A 23,890-nucleotide genomic window follows, 5' to 3' on the forward strand; every position below is an offset into this window, starting at 1 on the left:
TTTCCACATACACAAAAGACCCATTATTCTCAAATATTGTTCACAAATCTGTCTAAATCTGTGTTAGTGGCCACTTCTCCTTTGCCGAGATAATCCAACCAACCTCACAGGTGTGGCATATCAAGGTGCTGATTAGACAGCATGGATATGGAATTGGGGTGTTCACAATAAAATGCTACTCTGAAATCTGCACAGTTTTGCCTTACTGGGGAGAGGGGTCAGAAAACCAGTCAGTATCTGGTGTGGTCACCATTTGCCTCACGCAGTGTAACACATCTCTGTCGCATAGAGTTGATCAGGTTGTTGATTGTGGCCTATGGAATGTTGGTCCACTCCTCTTCAATAGCTGTGCCAAGTCGCAGAATATTGGCAGGAACTGGAACATGCTGTCGTATACGCCGATCCAGAGCATCCCAAACATGCTCAATGGGTGACATGTCCGGTGAGTATGCTGGCCATGCAAGAACTGGGATGTTGTCACGGCTGTAAGTGAGCAACTAGAGCATACACAGAAAATAGAGCCACTGACCGGACCCAAACTAGGGAGGATAAAGGGTGACCCCTGTCAGACCCTCAAAGCTTTCCCTATGCTGCTAAGCACATACCCGGATCCTAATGGTGGAACGAGGCATGCCCGCGTACCTAAGACTGATGACCACTGTAACCCCTACAATAGTGGAAGGGGCACGGCCACCGGTGCCCTGCTCAGTATATGGAGGGAACCGTGGTCGCCTCTGATCCGGTCAGAAAACAAACAGATACACTACAATGTCTGCACACTTAGCTGAAGGTGCTGCGGCAGCAGAGAAGACGGATCCAAAGACAGGTGGCAATATCCGGAGTACTTGCTGTAGCAGAACAAAGGTCCAGTGAAAAGATAGCATACAAGTGAAGATACTCAAGCAAGAGCTACAACTCAAATGAGAAATATAATCCACACTCTACAAAAGGAGGAGGGGAGATTTAAAGGCAGAGAAATCAAACATAGGAGGAACAGCTGGAAGGAAGGAAACAGAAAGTAATGACCTCATCCCAGGGGCGGAGAAACAGAGCAGTGAGAACTCCTCCAACCTCTGGTAGTGACATCATCACAGGGGTGGAGAAACAGAGCTGTGAGAACGTCTCAAAGCTCTGGTAGTGACAGTACCCCCCCCTCTACGGGTGGACTCCGGACACCCAGGACCCACCTTCTCAGGATGAGCCCTATGAAATGCCCTGATGAGGCGAGTGGCTTTAATGTCCGACACCGGAACCCACATCCTCTCCTCAGGACCATAACCCCTCCAATGAACGAGGTACTGAAGAGAACCGCGGACAATGCGAGAGTCCACAATTCTGGAAACCTCAAACTCCAGATTGCCATCAACCAAATTTGGAGGAGGAGGCAAAGAGGAGGGTACCGTGGGCTGGACATATGGTTTTAAGAGAGATCTGTGAAATACATTATGTATCTTCCAAACCCGTGGAAGATCAAGACGGAAGGCAACAGGATGGATGACTGACAAGATTTTATAAGGCCCAATAAACTTGGGACCCAATTTCCAGGAGGGAACCTTCAGTTTAATATTTCTTGTAGACAACCACACCAGATCACCCACATTCAGGTCCGGACCAGGCACACGTCTCTTATCAGCCACACGCTTATACTTCTCACTCATCTTTCTAAGATTACTCTGAATCTTTTGCCAAATGGTAGACAAAGACGAGGAAAATCTCTCCTCCTCAGGTAAACCAGAAGGAGCCCCTCCCGAGAATGTCCCAAACTGCGGATGGAACCCATATGCACCAAAGAATGGTGACTTATCAGAAGATTCCTGACGACGGTTGTTCAGAGCAAACTCAGCAAGAGGGAGAAATGAACACCAATCCTCCTGATTCTCTGCCACAAAACAGCGCAAATATGTCTCCAGATTCTGATTGAGGCGCTCAGTCTGACCATTCGACTGCGGGTGAAAAGCAGAAGAGAAGGACAGCCGAACCCCCAGGCGAGAACAGAAAGCCTTCCAGAATCTGGACACAAACTGCGTGCCTCTATCGGAAACAATATCAGAGGGAATGCCATGCAACTTAACAATATGGTCGACAAAAGCTTGCGCCAACGTTTTAGCATTGGGTAAACCAGGGAAAGGTACGAAATGAGCCATCTTGCTAAAACGGTCCACCACCACCAGGATCACCGACTTCCCTGAGGAACGAGGAAGATCCGTGATAAAGTCCATGGACAGGTGTGTCCAAGGACGGGAAGGTATGGGTAACGGGAGAAGGGAACCTGAAGGCCGTGAACGAGGGACCTTAGCGCGAGCGCACGTCTCACAAGCAGCCACAAAACCCTCCACCGACTTACGAAGAGCCGGCCACCAAAATCTCTGAGCAATGAGATCTACCGTGGCTCTACTCCCGGGGTGACCAGCAAGAATAGTATCATGATGCTCCTTGAAGAGTTTGTGACGTAGCTCAGGAGGAACAAACAACTTCCCAGAAGGACAACGGGCAGGTGCCTCAGTCTGGGCAGCCTGGACCTCGGCCTCCAAATCAGAATATAGAGCAGAAACAACTACCCCCTCCGCCAAAATGGGACCCGGGTCCTCGGAGTTTCCTCCTCCCGGAAAACAGCGAGAGAGAGCATCAGCCTTCACATTTTTGATCCCAGGGCGGAATGTAACGACAAAATTGAATCTGGAGAAGAACAGAGACCATCTGGCCTGTCTCGGATTCATACGCCTGGCCGACTCCAAGTATGCCAGATTCTTATGGTCGGTAAAAACGGTGATAGGGTGCCTGGCCCCCTCCAACCAATGGCGCCATTTCTCGAAAGCCAACTTGATGGCCAACAACTCCCTATCTCCCACATCATAGTTTTTCTCTGCCGGGGAGAGTTTTTTAGAGAAAAAGGCACAGGGTCGCCATTCGGCAGGAGAAGGGCCCTGGGACAAAACCGCACCCACACCCACCTCGGAAGCATCCACCTCAACAATAAAAGGTAAGGAAACATCGGGATGCATCAAGACGGGAGCAGACGCAAAACTCTCTTTAATCTTAGAAAAAGCTGCAAGCGCCTCCTCCGACCAAGAGGAAAAATCCGCCCCCTTTTTTGTCATGTCAGTGAGGGGTTTGACAACAGAGGAATAATTCAAAATGAACTTTCTGTAATAGTTCGCAAAACCCAGAAAGCGCATCAATGCCTTCTGATTCTTGGGAAGCTCCCACTCAAGTACAGCACGGACCTTCTCCGGATCCATGCGAAAACCAGAAGCAGAGAGGAGAAAACCCAGAAATTGAATCTCTGATACCATAAAAACACATTTCTCCAGCTTGGCGTACAATTTATTTTCCCGCAGAATCTGCAGAACCTGAAAAAGATGATCCTGATGGGTCTGAACATCAGGGGAAAAAATCAAAATATCATCAAGATACACCAATACAAATTTCCCCATTAAATGGTAGAAAATACTGTTAACAAAATGCTGAAAGACGGCCGGAGCATTCATCAGGCCGAAAGGCAGAGAAATCAAACATAGGAGGAACAGCTGGAAGGAAGGAAACAGAAAGTAATGACCTCATCCCAGGGGCGGAGAAACAGAGCAGTGAGAACTCCTCCAACCTCTGGTAGTGACATCATCACAGGGGTGGAGAAACAGAGCTGTGAGAACGTCTCAAAGCTCTGGTAGTGACAGTACCCCCCCCTCTACGGGTGGACTCCGGACACCCAGGACCCACCTTCTCAGGATGAGCCCTATGAAATGCCCTGATGAGGCGAGTGGCTTTAATGTCCGACACCGGAACCCACATCCTCTCCTCAGGACCATAACCCCTCCAATGAACGAGGTACTGAAGAGAACCGCGGACAATGCGAGAGTCCACAATTCTGGAAACCTCAAACTCCAGATTGCCATCAACCAAATTTGGAGGAGGAGGCAAAGAGGAGGGTACCGTGGGCTGGACATATGGTTTTAAGAGAGATCTGTGAAATACATTATGTATCTTCCAAACCCGTGGAAGATCAAGACGGAAGGCAACAGGATGGATGACTGACAAGATTTTATAAGGCCCAATAAACTTGGGACCCAATTTCCAGGAGGGAACCTTCAGTTTAATATTTCTTGTAGACAACCACACCAGATCACCCACATTCAGGTCCGGACCAGGCACACGTCTCTTATCAGCCACACGCTTATACTTCTCACTCATCTTTCTAAGATTACTCTGAATCTTTTGCCAAATGGTAGACAAAGACGAGGAAAATCTCTCCTCCTCAGGTAAACCAGAAGGAGCCCCTCCCGAGAATGTCCCAAACTGCGGATGGAACCCATATGCACCAAAGAATGGTGACTTATCAGAAGATTCCTGACGACGGTTGTTCAGAGCAAACTCAGCAAGAGGGAGAAATGAACACCAATCCTCCTGATTCTCTGCCACAAAACAGCGCAAATATGTCTCCAGATTCTGATTGAGGCGCTCAGTCTGACCATTCGACTGCGGGTGAAAAGCAGAAGAGAAGGACAGCCGAACCCCCAGGCGAGAACAGAAAGCCTTCCAGAATCTGGACACAAACTGCGTGCCTCTATCGGAAACAATATCAGAGGGAATGCCATGCAACTTAACAATATGGTCGACAAAAGCTTGCGCCAACGTTTTAGCATTGGGTAAACCAGGGAAAGGTACGAAATGAGCCATCTTGCTAAAACGGTCCACCACCACCAGGATCACCGACTTCCCTGAGGAACGAGGAAGATCCGTGATAAAGTCCATGGACAGGTGTGTCCAAGGACGGGAAGGTATGGGTAACGGGAGAAGGGAACCTGAAGGCCGTGAACGAGGGACCTTAGCGCGAGCGCACGTCTCACAAGCAGCCACAAAACCCTCCACCGACTTACGAAGAGCCGGCCACCAAAATCTCTGAGCAATGAGATCTACCGTGGCTCTACTCCCGGGGTGACCAGCAAGAATAGTATCATGATGCTCCTTGAAGAGTTTGTGACGTAGCTCAGGAGGAACAAACAACTTCCCAGAAGGACAACGGGCAGGTGCCTCAGTCTGGGCAGCCTGGACCTCGGCCTCCAAATCAGAATATAGAGCAGAAACAACTACCCCCTCCGCCAAAATGGGACCCGGGTCCTCGGAGTTTCCTCCTCCCGGAAAACAGCGAGAGAGAGCATCAGCCTTCACATTTTTGATCCCAGGGCGGAATGTAACGACAAATTGAATCTGGAGAAGAACAGAGACCATCTGGCCTGTCTCGGATTCATACGCCTGGCCGACTCCAAGTATGCCAGATTCTTATGGTCGGTAAAAACGGTGATAGGGTGCCTGGCCCCCTCCAACCAATGGCGCCATTTCTCGAAAGCCAACTTGATGGCCAACAACTCCCTATCTCCCACATCATAGTTTTTCTCTGCCGGGGAGAGTTTTTTAGAGAAAAAGGCACAGGGTCGCCATTCGGCAGGAGAAGGGCCCTGGGACAAAACCGCACCCACACCCACCTCGGAAGCATCCACCTCAACAATAAAAGGTAAGGAAACATCGGGATGCATCAAGACGGGAGCAGACGCAAAACTCTCTTTAATCTTAGAAAAAGCTGCAAGCGCCTCCTCCGACCAAGAGGAAAAATCCGCCCCCTTTTTTGTCATGTCAGTGAGGGGTTTGACAACAGAGGAATAATTCAAAATGAACTTTCTGTAATAGTTCGCAAAACCCAGAAAGCGCATCAATGCCTTCTGATTCTTGGGAAGCTCCCACTCAAGTACAGCACGAACCTTCTCCGGATCCATGCGAAAACCAGAAGCAGAGAGGAGAAAACCCAGAAATTGAATCTCTGATACCATAAAAACACATTTCTCCAGCTTGGCGTACAATTTATTTTCCCGCAGAATCTGCAGAACCTGAAAAAGATGATCCTGATGGGTCTGAACATCAGGGGAAAAAATCAAAATATCATCAAGATACACCAATACAAATTTCCCCATTAAATGGTAGAAAATACTGTTAACAAAATGCTGAAAGACGGCCGGAGCATTCATCAGGCCGAAAGGCATAACGAGATTCTCGAAATGCCCGTTAGGGGTATTAAAGGCCGTTTTCCATTCATCCCCCTCTCTGACCCTGACCAGGTTGTACGCGCCTCTCAAATCCAATTTGGAAAAAACCTTGGCCCCAACAATTTGGTTGAAGAGGTCCGGGATCAGAGGAAGGGGATAGGGATCGCGAATCGTGATACGGTTCAGCTCCCTAAAATCTAGGCAAGGTCTCAGAGAGCCATCTTTTTTTTTAACAAAAAAAAAACCAGCGGCAACAGGTGATTTTGAGGGACGAATATGCCCCTTATCGAGACTCTCGGAGATATAGGTTCGCATTGCGATTCTTTCCGGTTGTGAGAGATTGTAGAGGCGTGCTTTTGGCAGCTTGGCGCCGGGAATGAGGTTAATGGGACAGTCAAACTCCCGGTGAGGAGGTAGCTCCTGAACAGCGCTCTCGGAAAACACGTCCGAGAATTCAGAGAGAAATGATGGCACAGTTTTAGTAGACACCTCTGCAAAAGTCGCTGTGAGACAATTCTCTCTACAAAAGTCACTCCACTCATTTATTTGCCTTCCTTGCCAATCAATAGTGGGGTTATGTCTAGTGAGCCAGGGTAACCCCAAAACTAGAGGAGAAGGCAATCCGTTAAGGACAAAACAAGATATATCCTCCACATGAGTGTCACCCACAGCCAACCGGATATTGTGAACAATGCCCTTCAGAGATCTCTGTGAGAGTGGAGCAGAGTCAATAGCAAAAACAGGTATATCCTTTTCTAATGTACAAACCTGAAAACCATGCATGGCTACAAATTGAGTGTCAATAAGATTGACGGCCGCTCCACTATCGACAAAAATCTCACAAGAAATGACTTTGCTCTCTAGCGCCACCCTGGCAGACAGGAGAAAACGGGAACTGCAGGTCAGAGGAAAAGCATCAATTCCTACATCAACTTTGCCCAAAGTAGCAGATGAAGCAGAGTTTGATGATTTACCTTTTGAGGTTTTTCTCTTATTATCGCTCTTAGTACAGTTCAAGAATCTCCTAGAGGGACAAACATTTGCCAAATGACCTATGCCCCCACAACAAAAACACACCATACTCTGAGGACTAAATCCTCTTTTATCAGGGGCAAGTCGACCTAGCTGCATGGGCTCCTCCTCAGAGGGGACCGAGACAGGATGAGGCCCTTGCACACTGAATGAGTCCGCACCACTGCCCCTAGACTGACAATGGCTGGACAGAGAGGTCTCGTTTCTTTCTCTTAGACGCCTGTCAAGGCGTACCGCCAATGACATGGCAGACTCTAAGGACGTTGGTCTCTCATGGAAAGCAAACGCATCTTTCAATCTCTCTGAGAGACCATGACAGAACTGACTCCGGAGTGCAGCATCATTCCAACCTGAATCAGCTGCCCATCTCCAAAATTCAGAACAATAAAACTCCGCAGACAGTTTGTTCTGGCATAAAAAACGTAAGTTAGATTCGGCCAGCGCAACACGATCCGGGTCATCATATATCTGCCCCAGGGCCACAAAAAATCTTTCCACGGATCGAAGGGAGGGATCCCCTGATGGCAGCGAAAATGCCCAAGTCTGAGCATTACCCCTGAGCAGGGAGATGGCAATCCTCACCCTCTGCTCTTCATTACCAGAGGAATGGGGACACAAGCAAAAATGGAGTTTGCATGCCTCTCTGAAGCGAACAAAATTCTCACTGCCCCCGGAGAACGTTTCCGGAAGTGAGACCTTTGGCTCGCAACAGACTCCATGGGCGGGAGCAGAGCCCAATGCTTGAAGCTGAGTCATAGATTGACGGAGATCCGCTACCTCCAAAGAAAGACCCTGCATGCGGTCAACCAGGCCAGAAAGCGGATCCATGTCAAAAGAGACGGTTTTGGTGGATTATAATGTCACGGCTGTAAGTGAGCAACTAGAGCAGACACAGAAAATAGAGCCACTGACCGGACCCAAACTAGGGAGGATAAAGGGTGACCCCTGTCAGACCCTCAAAGCTTTCCCTATGCTGCTAATCACATACCCGGATCCTAATGGTGGAACGAGGCATGCCCGCGTACCTAAGACTGATGACCACTGTAACCCCTACAATAGTGGAAGGGGCACGGCCACCGGTGCCCTGCTCAGTATATGGAGGGAACCGTGGTCGCCTCGGATCCGGTCAGAAAACAAACAGATACACTACAATGTCTGCACACTTAGCTGAAGGTTCTGCGGCAGCAGAGAAGACGGATCCAAAGACAGGTGGCAATATCCGGAGTACTTGCTGCAGCAGAACAAAGGTCCAGTGAAAAGATAGCATACAAGTGAAGATACTCAAGCAAGAGCTACAACTCAAATGAGAAATATAATCCACACTCTACAAAAGGAGGAGGGGAGATTTAAAGGCAGAGAAATCAAACATAGGAGGAACAGCTGGAAGGAAGGAAACAGAAAGTAATGACCTCATCCCAGGGGCGGAGAAACAGAGCAGTGAGAACTCTTCCAACCTCTGGTAGTGACATCATCACAGGGGTGGAGAAACAGAGCTGTGAGAACGTCTCAAAGCTCTGGTAGTGACAGTACCCCTTCCTCTACGGGTGGACTCCGGACACCCAGGACCCACCTTCTCAGGATGAGCCCTATGAAATGCCCTGATGAGGCGAGTGGCTTTAATGTCCGACACCGGAACCCACATCCTCTCCTCAGGACCATAACCCCTCCAATGAACGAGGTACTGAAGAGAACCGCGGACAATGCGAGAGTCCACAATTCTGGAAACCTCAAACTCCAGATTGCCATCAACCAAATTTGGAGGAGGAGGCAAAGAGGAGGGTACCGTGGGCTGGACATATGGTTTTAAGAGAGATCTGTGAAATACATTATGTATCTTCCAAACCCGTGGAAGATCAAGACGGAAGGCAACAGGATGGATGACTGACAAGATTTTATAAGGCCCAATAAACTTGGGACCCAATTTCCAGGAGGGAACCTTCAGTTTAATATTTCTTGTAGACAACCACACCAGATCACCCACATTCAGGTCCGGACCAGGCACACGTCTCTTATCAGCCACACGCTTATACTTCTCACTCATCTTTCTAAGATTACTCTGAATCTTTTGCCAAATGGTAGACAAAGACGAGGAAAATCTCTCCTTCTCAGGTAAACCAGAAGGAGCCCCTCCCGAGAATGTCCCAAACTGCGGATGGAACCCATATGCACCAAAGAATGGTGACTTATCAGAAGATTCCTGACGACGGTTGTTCAGAGCAAACTCAGCAAGAGGGAGAAATGAACACCAATCCTCCTGATTCTCTGCCACAAAACAGCGCAAATATGTCTCCAGATTCTGATTGAGGCGCTCAGTCTGACCATTCGACTGCGGGTGAAAAGCAGAAGAGAAGGACAGCCGAACCCCCAGGCGAGAACAGAAAGCCTTCCAGAATCTGGACACAAACTGCGTGCCTCTATCGGAAACAATATCAGAGGGAATGCCATGCAACTTAACAATATGGTCGACAAAAGCTTGCGCCAACGTTTTAGCATTGGGTAAACCAGGGAAAGGTACGAAATGAGCCATCTTGCTAAAACGGTCCACCACCACCAGGATCACCGACTTCCCTGAGGAACGAGGAAGATCCGTGATAAAGTCCATGGACAGGTGTGTCCAAGGACGGGAAGGTATGGGTAACGGGAGAAGGGAACCTGAAGGCCGTGAACGAGGGACCTTAGCGCGAGCGCACGTCTCACAAGCAGCCACAAAACCCTCCACCGACTTACGAAGAGCCGGCCACCAAAATCTCTGAGCAATGAGATCTACCGTGGCTCTACTCCCGGGGTGACCAGCAAGAATAGTATCATGATGCTCCTTGAAGAGTTTGTGACGTAGCTCAGGAGGAACAAACAACTTCCCAGAAGGACAACGGGCAGGTGCCTCAGTCTGGGCAGCCTGGACCTCGGCCTCCAAATCAGAATATAGAGCAGAAACAACTACCCCCTCCGCCAAAATGGGACCCGGGTCCTCGGAGTTTCCTCCTCCCGGAAAACAGCGAGAGAGAGCATCAGCCTTCACATTTTTGATCCCAGGGCGGAATGTAACGACAAAATTGAATCTGGAGAAGAACAGAGACCATCTGGCCTGTCTCGGATTCATACGCCTGGCCGACTCCAAGTATGCCAGATTCTTATGGTCGGTAAAAACGGTGATAGGGTGCCTGGCCCCCTCCAACCAATGGCGCCATTTCTCGAAAGCCAACTTGATGGCCAACAACTCCCTATCTCCCACATCATAGTTTTTCTCTGCCGGGGAGAGTTTTTTAGAGAAAAAGGCACAGGGTCGCCATTTGGCAGGAGAAGGGCCCTGGGACAAAACCGCACCCACACCCACCTCGGAAGCATCCACCTCAACAATAAAAGGTAAGGAAACATCGGGATGCATCAAGACGGGAGCAGACGCAAAACTCTCTTTAATCTTAGAAAAAGCTGCAAGCGCCTCCTCCGACCAAGAGGAAAAATCCGCCCCCTTTTTTGTCATGTCAGTGAGGGGTTTGACAACAGAGGAATAATTCAAAATGAACTTTCTGTAATAGTTCGCAAAACCCAGAAAGCGCATCAATGCCTTCTGATTCTTGGGAAGCTCCCACTCAAGTACAGCACGGACCTTCTCCGGATCCATGCGAAAACCAGAAGCAGAGAGGAGAAAACCCAGAAATTGAATCTCTGATACCATAAAAACACATTTCTCCAGCTTGGCGTACAATTTATTTTCCCGCAGAATCTGCAGAACCTGAAAAAGATGATCCTGATGGGTCTGAACATCAGGGGAAAAAATCAAAATATCATCAAGATACACCAATACAAATTTCCCCATTAAATGGTAGAAAATACTGTTAACAAAATGCTGAAAGACGGCCGGAGCATTCATCAGGCCGAAAGGCATAACGAGATTCTCGAAATGCCCGTTAGGGGTATTAAAGGCCGTTTTCCATTCATCCCCCTCTCTGACCCTGACCAGGTTGTACGCGCCTCTCAAATCCAATTTGGAAAAAACCTTGGCCCCAACAATTTGGTTGAAGAGGTCCGGGATCAGAGGAAGGGGATAGGGATCGCGAATCGTGATACGGTTCAGCTCCCTAAAATCTAGGCAAGGTCTCAGAGAGCCATCTTTTTTTTTAACAAAAAAAAAAAACCAGCGGCAACAGGTGATTTTGAGGGACGAATATGCCCCTTATCGAGACTCTCGGAGATATAGGTTCGCATTGCGATTCTTTCCGGTTGTGAGAGATTGTAGAGGCGTGCTTTTGGCAGCTTGGCGCCGGGAATGAGGTTAATGGGACAGTCAAACTCCCGGTGAGGAGGTAGCTCCTGAACAGCGCTCTCGGAAAACACGTCCGAGAAATCAGAGAGAAATGATGGCACAGTTTTAGTAGACACCTCTGCAAAAGTCGCTGTGAGACAATTCTCTCTACAAAAGTCACTCCACTCATTTATTTGCCTTCCTTGCCAATCAATAGTGGGGTTATGTCTAGTGAGCCAGGGTAACCCCAAAACTAGAGGAGAAGGCAATCCGTTAAGGACAAAACAAGATATATCCTCCACATGAGTGTCACCCACAGCCAACCGGATATTGTGAACAATGCCCTTCAGAGATCTCTGTGAGAGTGGAGCAGAGTCAATAGCAAAAACAGGTATATCCTTTTCTAATGTACAAACCTGAAAACCATGCATGGCTACAAATTGAGTGTCAATAAGATTGACGGCCGCTCCACTATCGACAAAAATCTCACAAGAAATGACTTTGCTCTCTAGCGCCACCCTGGCAGACAGGAGAAAACGGGAACTGCAGGTCAGAGGAAAAGCATCAATTCCTACATCAACTTTGCCCAAAGTAGCAGATGAAGCAGAGTTTGATGATTTACCTTTTGAGGTTTTTCTCTTATTATCGCTCTTAGTACAGTTCAAGAATCTCCTAGAGGGACAAACATTTGCCAAATGACCTATGCCCCCACAACAAAAACACACCATACTCTGAGGACTAAATCCTCTTTTATCAGGGGCAAGTCGACCTAGCTGCATGGGCTCCTCCTCAGAGGGGACCGAGACAGGATGAGGCCCTTGCACACTGAATGAGTCCGCACCACTGCCCCTAGACTGACAATGGCTGGACAGAGAGGTCTCGTTTCTTTCTCTTAGACGCCTGTCAAGGCGTACCGCCAATGACATGGCAGACTCTAAGGACGTTGGTCTCTCATGGAAAGCAAACGCATCTTTCAATCTCTCTGAGAGACCATGACAGAACTGACTCCGGAGTGCAGCATCATTCCAACCTGAATCAGCTGCCCATCTCCAAAATTCAGAACAATAAAACTCCGCAGACAGTTTGTTCTGGCATAAAAAACGTAAGTTAGATTCGGCCAGCGCAACGCGATCCGGGTCATCATATATCTGCCCCAGGGCCACAAAAAATCTTTCCACGGATCGAAGGGAGGGATCCCCTGATGGCAGCGAAAATGCCCAAGTCTGAGCATTACCCCTGAGCAGGGAGATGGCAATCCTCACCCTCTGCTCTTCATTACCAGAGGAATGGGGACACAAGCAAAAATGGAGTTTGCATGCCTCTCTGAAGCGAACAAAATTCTCACTGCCCCCGGAGAACGTTTCCGGAAGTGAGACCTTTGGCTCGCAACAGACTCCATGGGCCGGAGCAGAGCCCAATGCTTGAAGCTGAGTCATAGATTGACGGAGATCCGCTACCTCCAAAGAAAGACCCTGCATGCGGTCAACCAGGCCAGAAAGCGGATCCATGTCAAAAGAGACGGTTTTGGTGGATTATAATGTCACGGCTGTAAGTGAGCAACTAGAGCAGACACAGAAAATAGAGCCACTGACCGGACCCAAACTAGGGAGGATAAAGGGTGACCCCTGTCAGACCCTCAAAGCTTTCCCTATGCTGCTAATCACATACCCGGATCCTAATGGTGGAACGAGGCATGCCCGCGTACCTAAGACTGATGACCACTGTAACCCCTACAATAGTGGAAGGGGCACGGCCACCGGTGCCCTGCTCAGTATATGGAGGGAACCGTGGTCGCCTCGGATCCGGTCAGAAAACAAACAGATACACTACAATGTCTGCACACTTAGCTGAAGGTGCTGCGGCAGCAGAGAAGACGGATCCAAAGACAGGTGGCAATATCCGGAGTACTTGCTGCAGCAGAACAAAGGTCCAGTGAAAAGATAGCATACAAGTGAAGATACTCAAGCAAGAGCTACAACTCAAATGAGAAATATAATCCACACTCTACAAAAGGAGGAGGGGAGATTTAAAGGCAGAGAAATCAAACATAGGAGGAACAGCTGGAAGGAAGGAAACAGAAAGTAATGACCTCATCCCAGAGGCGGAGAAACAGAGCAGTGAGAACTCCTCCAAGCTCTGGTAGTGACATCATCACAGGGGTGGAGAAACAGAGCTGTGAGAACGTCTCAAAGCTCTGGTAGTGACAGATGTTTTCAGCTTCCAGGAATTCTGTACAGATCCTTGCAATATGGGGCCGTGCATTATCATGCTGCAACATGAGGTGATGGTCGTGGATGAATGGCACAACAATGGGCCTCAGGATCTTGTCACGGTATCTCTGCGCATTCAAAATACCATCAATAAAATGCACCTGTGTTCGTTGTCCATAACATACGCCTGCCAATACCATAACCCCACCCCACACACTCGATCCACAACGTTGACGTCAGCAAACCGCTAACCCACACGACGCCACACACACTGTCTGCCATCTGCCCTAAACAGTGAAAAACGGGACTCATGCATGAACAGAACGCCTCTACAACGTGCCAGATGCCATTGAATGTGAGCATTTCCCCCTCAAGTCGGTTACAACAACGAACTGCAGTCAGGTTTAGACCCCAATGAGGACGACGAGCATGCAGATGAGCTTCCCTGAGACGGTTTCTGACAGTTTGTGCAGAAATTCTTTGGTTATGCAAACCGATTGTTGCTGCAGCTGTTCGGGTGGCTGGTCTCAGACAATTATGGAGGTGAACATGCTGGATGTGGAGGCCCTTGGCTGGTGTTGTTACACGTGTTCTGCGGTTGTGAGGCCGGTTGGATGTACTGCCAAATTCTCTGAAACTCCTTTGGAGATGGCTTATGGTAGAGAAATGAATATTTCGGGCAACAGCTCTGGTACACATTCCTGCAGTCAGCATGCCAATTGCACGCTCCCTCAAACGTTGCGACATCTGTGTCATTGTGCTGTGTGGTCAAACTGCACATTTCAGTGTAGGCTTTTATTGTGGGCAGTCTAAGGCACACCTGTTCAATAGTCATGATGTCTAATCAGCACCTTGATATGCCACACCTGTGAGGTGGGATGGATTATCTCGGCAAAGGAGAAGTGCTCACTAATTCAGATTTAGACAGATTTGTGAACAATATTTGAGAGTAATGGGTCTTTTGTGTATGTAGAAAATGTTTTAGATCCTTGAGTTCAGCTCATGCAAAATGGGAGAAAAACCAGAAAAGGGTTGTGTTTATATTTTTGTTCAGTGTATAAAAAAGTCATTTCATGTAGATTGGAGCCTCCACAGACATAAGGTATAAGAGAAAGATCTGCACCTGCTCTGTGTTTAGAGCTGCACCTGGTTTTGGCTCACAATTACTGACTAAAACACTGACGTGTTAATGAGGCATAACTTGAATTTTCTTAATTTTAATTCCTGCTCCTTCTGGGCTTTGAAGTCAAGGAGGCAGTCCTATCAGTGATTGACAGCCTTCTCTCTATGACTGTGTATACAGAGATAACTGTCAATCACTGATAGGACCACCTCCTTGACTTCAAAGCCCAGAAGGAGCAGGAATTTAAATTAAGAAAACACAAGTTTGACTGAATTGATTCCCAAAAAACTATATATCAATCTGCTCAGCTCCTCCTGTTCTATGACGTGCTGCCTACAGCTTACATTGCATTTTCATGGTGACAGGTTCCCATTAATATTTATTAATTATAAAAATTACTTTTATATTTATATGATTTTTTAAATTATTTTATTATGTGTTATACTTTTTAAACTTTTTTTTTTTACTTTTACCTTCTGGTTGTGGGACAATAATAGTTTTTTCTTCTTGCTGCTTTTCTGGCTCTGAAAGAAGTTATACATAGTTAACATAGTATAAAACATTTATTATGTTGAAAAATGCTGTACGGTATACATTAATGGGAATTGCACAAGATAATCTCGCCATTAATATTTAATATGAGGAAAATGTTAAAAACTTGATCGTAACAGAAATATATTAGATAGATTAGTAACCATATGCTGGGATTGTCAGCTTCACAGTATGTCCTTATGTTCTCCCATTATTTGAAATATTTCTTCTTTAGAAGCAAATCAGTGCGAGATGGATTATGTTGTATCAAAGCTGATTTTCTTTAAATTAGGTAGATAAAGAAACCAAACTGAATAAAATGTATCTAGCAATTATCACTGTAAAATATCAAATTACTCCCACTAGTGGATAACAACTGACTTCGAGTCTCACTCCGACTCTGTGTCCATAATCTCAATACAATTTTATTGTATCTAGCTCTTAGCTTACATGTATGAGTGAGGAAACATTGCTACTCACTTTTTATGAAGTGCTTGCACTTTCAGTCCTTTATTTGCAAAACAATAAAAGCAGTTTGTAGGCTGGCAGGCCTGTGTTTCTGAGACGCCTAGTTGTGGGCACATGATGGAGTAGGTTACAACTCTGCTTCTCAGAAACAAGTGAGTAGCAATTTTTCCTCACTCATACATGTAAGCTAAGAGCTAGATACAACTGAATTGTATTAAGATTCTAGCAATTATCACACACAAGTAAGTTATATTTTATGTTTATTTCAAACATTGAAGACTTTTTACTTCTATTGTTTTGTAATGGTACATTTCTACTTATTTATTGTTAAATGGATTGCTATTTCCACAAATTTACTCAATCAGCATAAATATCTGGCTTGGAAAATCACCATTATGCATACTCCTGAAAATAAATAAGCTGTTACTTTAGCTAAAATTACCTTTGACCATATTTTTCTTGAAAATGTCAGTACTGTTCTCCCAGATTGCCCTTAAAGGGGTTGTGTGATTGAAGACATTGGTGGAATATTGCTAGGATATGCCACCAATATCAGAAAGGTGTGGATCCCACCTATCTCTAGAACAGGGTTCTCTGGGAGTTTGGAAAATAGTCAAGTGAGCATGCTTGGCTATTTTCAGAAGTCCCATAGAAGTGAATGAAGAGTGAACCATACATACATGGCCATCCCTCCACTCACCTCTATGGGACTGCCGGAAATAGCTGATCCAGCGCTTGTGCAGTTTGCCCTGATTAACTTTGCAGGCCCTGTTCTAGAAATGAGTGTGGGTGCCGAAGTTGGGACCTATCTGACATTGGTAGCATATCCTAGAAATATGCCATAAGACACTCTAGGGTCTACCAGAACTATACCCAAACCCTTTCAAGCACTTTAATGCCAAAACAGCATTAGTAAAAGTGACAGTGACATATAAGGCTACGGGTAAATGCATGATTGCCCATGGTAATGAACAGCCTGTACTGTCAGGTTTATTTTTAAAGTAAGACATGGTCCACAAATTATCCCTCTATGTCTTTTGACCTGTAAAACAATGGCTGCGGTTTTGAGAGATCATCACAATCGAAATTCAAGAGACTCATTCAAGACAAATTTGATTAGTTTAGAGCTGATTCACCCACCTTTACATGTAATACATGGATTCAGGGACTACTCCAGAGTGAGGCATTGTCTGAATATTTGTTATATATGCACTATTCCTTTTTTGTTATTTATTAGCTGTTACATGAGGCTATATGTTTAAGTATATTTTGCACTATGTACTTTTTTTTTTTACTGCAGTCAGTTCACAACCAATCCTGATAATGTTATTCAACCACTTGTTCTCTAATCTCCACTCAATTTTTATGTATTGTTGTCAGATGTTTCAAATATTCATTAATAAATGCTATGTAATAATTATGGATAATGTGGGACTTCCTTTACTTCTATTGGTGTATTAAATCATTCCTTTTTGCTTGTAGAGACTTTCTTCTCTATTCTCTAACCTGTAAAATAGTGGCCACCATTTTGAGAGATTTATTCAAATCAAATCCCCCCTTAAGTGGGGAAAATTGGCTTCTACCTCACAGGAGTTTCTTGCCTTCATCTGGATCAACTTTCAGGATAACAGGCTGAACTGGATGGACAAATGTCTTTTTTCAGCCTTATAAACTATGTTACTATATTAGTAAATCGCAAAAGATCCAGATTCTGATGGAATCTGTAATGTTAGGAAATTTGAGACGAATGTGATTAGTTTAGAATCAATTTGCTCATCTCTTACAGTATAGTACATAGTTCCACAGAGTACCCCAGAGTGAGACATGCAGGTTAATAGGCTGGAATACCAATCTGGAGACCCTCTTCTGTAGCATCCATATACCTAATAGTGTATATGGGACAGCAGTGTCATGATATGCCAATCCTATTACATAACCGTTTGGCATTTCTGAAAGATAACTCTGTTATGCATTGATACTTGAGACAAAAACTGATAAAGAATCATTGGATCATGTAATGCTCCATAGCTGACTCAAAATTAACTGTCAAACATCACATAATTTCAATTGTCTTACAGATTTAAGGCGGGTTCACACAAGCACTTTAAGTTCCATTTTGCTCTATTACAGGAACACAACTATCCCAAAAAAAGTGTGGAGCCATCAAACGATGCTAACGAATAGAGCTCGGCAGGCAGACTCCATTGACTGTTATATGATCTGTTGGTTTTACTTTAGAAAACCCACACTTTTGCCAGACACAATAATGTGCATGCTGCCCCTAGCAGTCTCTGACACAAATGTGAACATAGCCTAACAAGGATTATTAACATCTCACATGCATTTACCAGTACATAAATTTAACATTAATGAAATTAAAGTATTACCTGCAACAGGTAGAAGTGGTTTTTCAGGTTCAATTTCCATTTTAGGTTCTACAACAGGCACAGTTACTTTCTCTTCTTTCTTTTGCTCTTCATGCTCTGAGGAAAAGCAAGAGTTTATATGAGTAATTTTCCATATGTTACATGTGCATGTATGAAAGATTAAGTGGAGAACGTAGGACATTAAATTCTACCTAGAACTTTTTCCAAAACTTTCTCCTCTTTTTCTGCTTCTAAAATTAATAGATATAATTGATAGAAAAAATAAAATTTTGTTGTTTTTGCATTTACAAGTACATAAATTTAACATTAATGAAAATTAAAGTATTACCTGCAACAGGTGGAAGTGGTTTTTCAGGTTCAATTTCCATTTTAGGTTCTACAATGGGCACAGTTACTTTCTCTTCTTTCTTTTCTTTTTCATGCTCTGAGGAAAAGCAAGAGTTTATATGAGTAATTTTCCATATGTTACATGTGCATGTATGAAAGATTAAGTGTAAAACGTAGGTCATTAAATTCTACCTAGAACTTTTTCCCAAACTTTCTCTTCTTTTTCTGCTTTTAAAAGAAAAAGATAAAATTGGCAGAAAAATAACATTGTTGTTTTTAGCTGTTAAATGTTCTGTTACAATAATATTAATAAAAATGTTTATGTTGATTTTATATCGAATTAGGATTGTCTGGGGTTGTCTGGGCAAAACTTGAGTCATGAAACCCATTCTGTACATAGCTTCACAGAAGATCTGCCTAACAAGGATATATGGCTTACGAAATATAGCAAATTGCAGAGAATATCAACAAAAGCTATAGTAAGTGCTGCCATATAGTCATCTTACATACACATTGGTCACAAGAAGCCAGAAAGTGGCCAACCCATTTAAAGGACATAGTATGTTACAGTTGAAAGGGTTGGTGTCGGAGATGTTTTGCCCGTGAACATTCAACTGCATTGCCATCCTCAGGATTGAAATTATTGAATAAGGAAGCAGAGCACTAAAGTCAATGGCTTCTGTCCCTGTTGTTCATTTTCATAGGCAACTAAGCATAAAGCCTATGAGGCAGTAGAATGGAGCAGGTTGCCGCAAAGCGATGACATCATCACAACCACCTGCACCAGTTTTCAAGTGGTGCAATGACATTGTCTTGACTGCCTGCAGCAAGATGAAGGGAGCATTATTATTAATGGGGCACTCTGGGACAGAATTTTTACTATTGATGGGACTTTTGGGAACACTATTACTATGGAAGGAACTATGTATGTGGCACTATTATTTATGCAATATTTTATTCGGGGGCATTGGGGTGCAGAGTGGGCATAATATGGGGGGTGGAAGTGGAATAACACTGTTGGGGCATCAGGAAGGGAATGATGATGGAAAGGCAAGGATCCTAATATTTGTTTTGCAAACTCTGCAGAGATGGGACATTGCTGAAAGTAGTCATTATGGCGGTCTGGGCTGACTTCAGAAGATGCAGAAAAAGAATGTGTATTATGAGAGAAAATATCGCTGGATATAATAGGTTTGGTAGCACTGAATATAATGTCCATCCAAATACATCTTCAGAACTAGGGTTGGGGGATTGGATTGAGGACTTAACATATAAATATTGGGATTCGGGCATATGGAAATTGAAAAAGGGAGAGATCTCACAATATATTTATTTATTTACTATCAGTCCAATTTTCTAATATTACCAATCATAAAAAATAAAAAATATGCATTCAATATGAATTTACCTGTTTGCAATGGTGTAACAATTTTTTCCTCTTCTTTTTCTAAAACAAATAAATTATAAATATTACTGTAATACAGAAAATGTATCTTTAAATAGTGGCTATAACATTATATTAATTATATCTTTACCATCTATTCTATAAAGATACTTTAAAAGAAATATTCATCTCAGAATGCTCAGGACAGTAAATTGTATAAAGTATGTGTGTATAAAAATGCTAATGAATATTGGAATTGATGTGTTTACGACCTATGGGCATGACTTTCATATATGCACAGAGAGCCTGCAGACATCATTAGAATAAGATGCTACATTAAAAAAATCAAAGCAGTTCCAATTTCATGGTTTCTAGGACTGACTACTGAACTAGAGACAGTCTGATTATCCTGGATGATATACAGTAGAGAGCTAGCATTGCTAGCTAATATTGCTTGTTAAAAAAGTAATTACAAACTATAGCAACTGTAGGTTCCTACTCATGTACATGTCCATTTTGTGGATGCAAAAGGTCAAGGTTTAGGTTAGTTTTGTATGTAATGGATAAGTGAAAAATGGGCTACACACATGATTTACATATAAAAAAGCCTTTGAAGGGGCTGAAAAAAAACTTTTTTTTTACTATCGCAACTTATTTAAAGGAGTTGTATCCTATTTAAAAGTATTAAAAGGGGTTATCCCTGGATTAAATGTTAAATTGATCTGTTCTGGCAAAACAGGGCAATTTCAAACTCTGGCAAAAGTATGACACTGTGTCTATATATTCCTATTACATACTTGCCATGATGTCCCCTGCAGTTCTTTTGATTCATTTTCAGAATGTCCACCTTATGTGTTTTTACTACTGAGAAAAAGCATTTGAAAAAACACTGATCCCTACTGACTGAGCTACACAAAAGAAGAAATCACTCCACCTGCAGTGTGGAGCTGAGTTACTGAGCATGTGTGATCTTGCCACTGGACACATTAGGGCAGCAGTCAGCAACCTTCGGCACTCCAGATGTGTTGAAACTACAACTCCCAGCATGCTCCATTCACTTTTATGGGAGTCCTGAAAATAGCTAAGCAAGTGTGCATGCTGGGAGTCGTAGTTTCACCACAGCTGGAGTGCCGAAGGTTGCTGATCCCTGCATTAGGGGGTAGAGTATTTCTAAGAAGGAACTAAGAAGGAATAAAACACCAGAGGGCACCATAACAAATATGTACTTCCAAGAAATATAAATACACAAATAAATTATTCTAATTGAGAATTTGTTATTTTGCTAAATCAAAGTCCAAGAATAAGGCTGGTTTCACACGGGCGTTGCAGAAAAAGATGTGGGTGCGTTGCAGAAACATGCGCGATTTTTCCGCGCGAGTGCAAAACATTGTAATGCATTTTGGTTAGGTGTTGTGTAGATTGTATTATTTTCCCTTATAACATGGTTCTCTTCAGTCTTCTTCTTTGAGGAATAGGACCTTTGATGACGTCACTGCGCTCATCACATGATCTTTTACCATGGTGATGGATCATGTGACGGACCATGTGATGAGCGTAGTGACGTCATCACAGGTCCTTTTTCTGTGCACAGCAAAGATGAAGACTGAAGAGAAGCCGGACTGCGCGAACAAGTGGATTAAGGTGAGTTAAATTATTATTCGTTTTTTTAACCCCTCCAGCCCTATTGCACTATGCATTCTGTATTAAGAATGCTATTATTTTCCCTTATAACCATGTTATAAGGGAAAATAATAATGATCGGGTCTCCATTTTGATCGTCTCCTAGCAACCGTGCGTGAAAATCGCACCGCATCCGCACTTGCTTGCGGATACTTGCGATTTTCACGCAGCCCCATTCACTTCTATGGGGCCTGCGTTGCGTGGAAAAAGCACAATATAGAGCATGCTGCGATTTTCACGCAACGCACAAGTGATGCGTGAAAATCACTGCTCATCTGCACAGCCCCATTGAATTGAATGGGTCCGGATTCAGTGCGGGTGCAATGCGTCACCTCACGCATTCCACCCACGTGGAAATCTCACCCGTGTGAAAGAGGCCTAATAGTGACTCTATTTTTGTAAGAAAGAAGATCTTTAAGTCTAATCTCATGCAACTCCTTAAATAGCTTAGGGACTTGATATATTATTATACCTGTTTTATCTACAACATAGGTATACATGGAATGTAAAATTCTATTTCAGAATAAAATAAATTTATTAACCGTTGCCAAGAGGTCGATGTAGTAATCTAAAAAAGTCTATGTATAGTTCCATGACCCTGAGCTGCTGGAAAGCATAACCCATGATGCTTTGCACCATCAAGATCTTTTTATCACTTGGACCATGTGTACAATAAAATTATAAATATATGAAACATGAAGAAATTCAAGCTTGAAGGTTTATCAAATATAGCCTTGCTATTACTAAAGCTAAAAGGTTCCAAATTAAAATTATGCTTTAAAGGTTAAATTCAATAAAATTCTTTGAAACATAAAAAAGAAAAACTTTGAACTAGGTCTTGGTTAAACATTTATTTTCGCTTTGTTTTATAGACCCTATGCAGTCTTATGTGTCCCCATGGTAACAGGCAACACAGTTCTGTAAAGTCCGATTCTGTAGTCATGCTCCTTTTTATCTGTCTCACATTGTCACCCAACATTCATTGAGCAGGTAAGTATGGGACAGGTAAAATGGAGTAAAACTGGAAACACATGGATGTGCATAGATGCTGTAGGAGCAAAAGAAAGAAAAAAACTTTTCTAATCAAGACCTATAGCAAAGTTGCTTCATTTTTACATTTCAGATTCACTGAAATATTTAAAAAAGTAGTCATGAAAAATGCTTTATTTTATTTTATGTATTGTATATAATTATCAAACCTATAATTCCAGACATAAGCAATTTCACCAGTCCTTCTTCTTTCGGTATAATAAGTCATCAATGTAGTCTGTATTATTAGACAATTTGAGATCATTGTAGTAGTACCTGTTGGTAATGACTCCATTACTTGATCTTCTTCCCTTTCCGTTTCTGAAATAAATCATGTTTACGTATGATCAAAAATTGTAATTAAAATGACAAAACAAGAAAACAAATTGAAATACACATAGGGCCTGATTTATCATAGACTGGCGACACATGTGGCCTATAACAACCCTCTGTGTGGACAGATTCTGCACCTAATTTATTAATTAAATGCCTCATCGTAAATTAGGCACATCACAGTCTGCGTGACTTTTCTTTTATGCCAGAAAACTTTTGTAGAAGAAGATAAATGTGGCCCACTGAGAAAGCGGTAAAGGAGTCAGGGAAATGTATTTGCACAAAAATGTTTATACAAGTGGGTGTTTAAAAAAGTAGCAAACACAGTATTTGCAACTTTTTCCGGCTAGAAAACTGACAAAACATTATAACTCAGGTCAATAAAATTTATAAAATATTAATTGGCACAATGGGTCTTATTTTTGTAGTTTCTACCATAGGTTGAATGAGAATGTGAAAAGAACATATGACCTGCTCACACTATGAAATATATTTAGCTCATTAATTTGCACCCTTAGAGATGGTCTCACAAACAAGGCTACTTGATGAAACCTGAGTGTAAACTGCTTGTCTAGACACATCTTTACATTTTTCATCCATAGTTGCTAAATGAGTTTAATGCAGCATGGCCCTATTTTTTAGATGGGGACTGAAGTATTGGGCATTTTATGTGCTAGCTTAAATATTTAATTTCATACTTATATTTCATTTACAATTAGTATTTTCTATTCTTTGAAACTAATTAAACAGAATCTGCCACCAGGTTTAGGGCTCATTCACACGACTGTGTCGTGTTTTGCGGTCCGTAAATTGGGGCTCCGCAAAACACGGATGCCGCCCGTTTGCCTTCCGTAATTTGCAGAACAGAACAGACGGCCCATTATAGAAATGCTTATTCATGTCCGCAAAATGGACAAAAGTAGGACATGATCTATAATTTTTGCGGGGCCACGGAACAAAGCAACTATTGAAGTGAATGGGTTCGCACCTGAGCCGCATTTTTTGCGGAACCAAACTACGGTTGTATGAATGAGCCCTTATAGCGAGGATCTCCCAATAATGTAAACCAACAAAGCTGCATATATAATGAGCACCAATTCTCGTACAT

The 23,890-nt window shown here is 43.7% G+C and overlaps 1 protein-coding gene across 1 annotated transcript in view; it reads right to left on the minus strand.

The window, feature by feature from the left end:
* LOC120999212 (titin homolog) overlaps nt 1-23,890 on the minus strand; it is a 946,165-nt gene that overhangs the window by 566,992 nt on the left and 355,283 nt on the right. Inside the window, exons 24-29 of the mRNA XM_040430085.1 lie at nt 22,726-22,770; nt 19,765-19,803; nt 18,549-18,581; nt 18,358-18,453; nt 18,030-18,125; nt 15,117-15,167 (exon numbers count right to left, since the gene is read on the minus strand). Coding sequence (XP_040286019.1) covers nt 15,117-15,167; nt 18,030-18,125; nt 18,358-18,453; nt 18,549-18,581; nt 19,765-19,803; nt 22,726-22,770 — 360 coding nt within the window. The remainder of the gene's footprint in view (nt 1-15,116; nt 15,168-18,029; nt 18,126-18,357; nt 18,454-18,548; nt 18,582-19,764; nt 19,804-22,725; nt 22,771-23,890) is intronic.

The sequence above is a fragment of the Bufo bufo genome, chromosome 4 (genome assembly GCF_905171765.1).
Source record: "Bufo bufo chromosome 4, aBufBuf1.1, whole genome shotgun sequence".
Taxonomy (NCBI): Eukaryota; Metazoa; Chordata; class Amphibia; order Anura; family Bufonidae; genus Bufo; species Bufo bufo.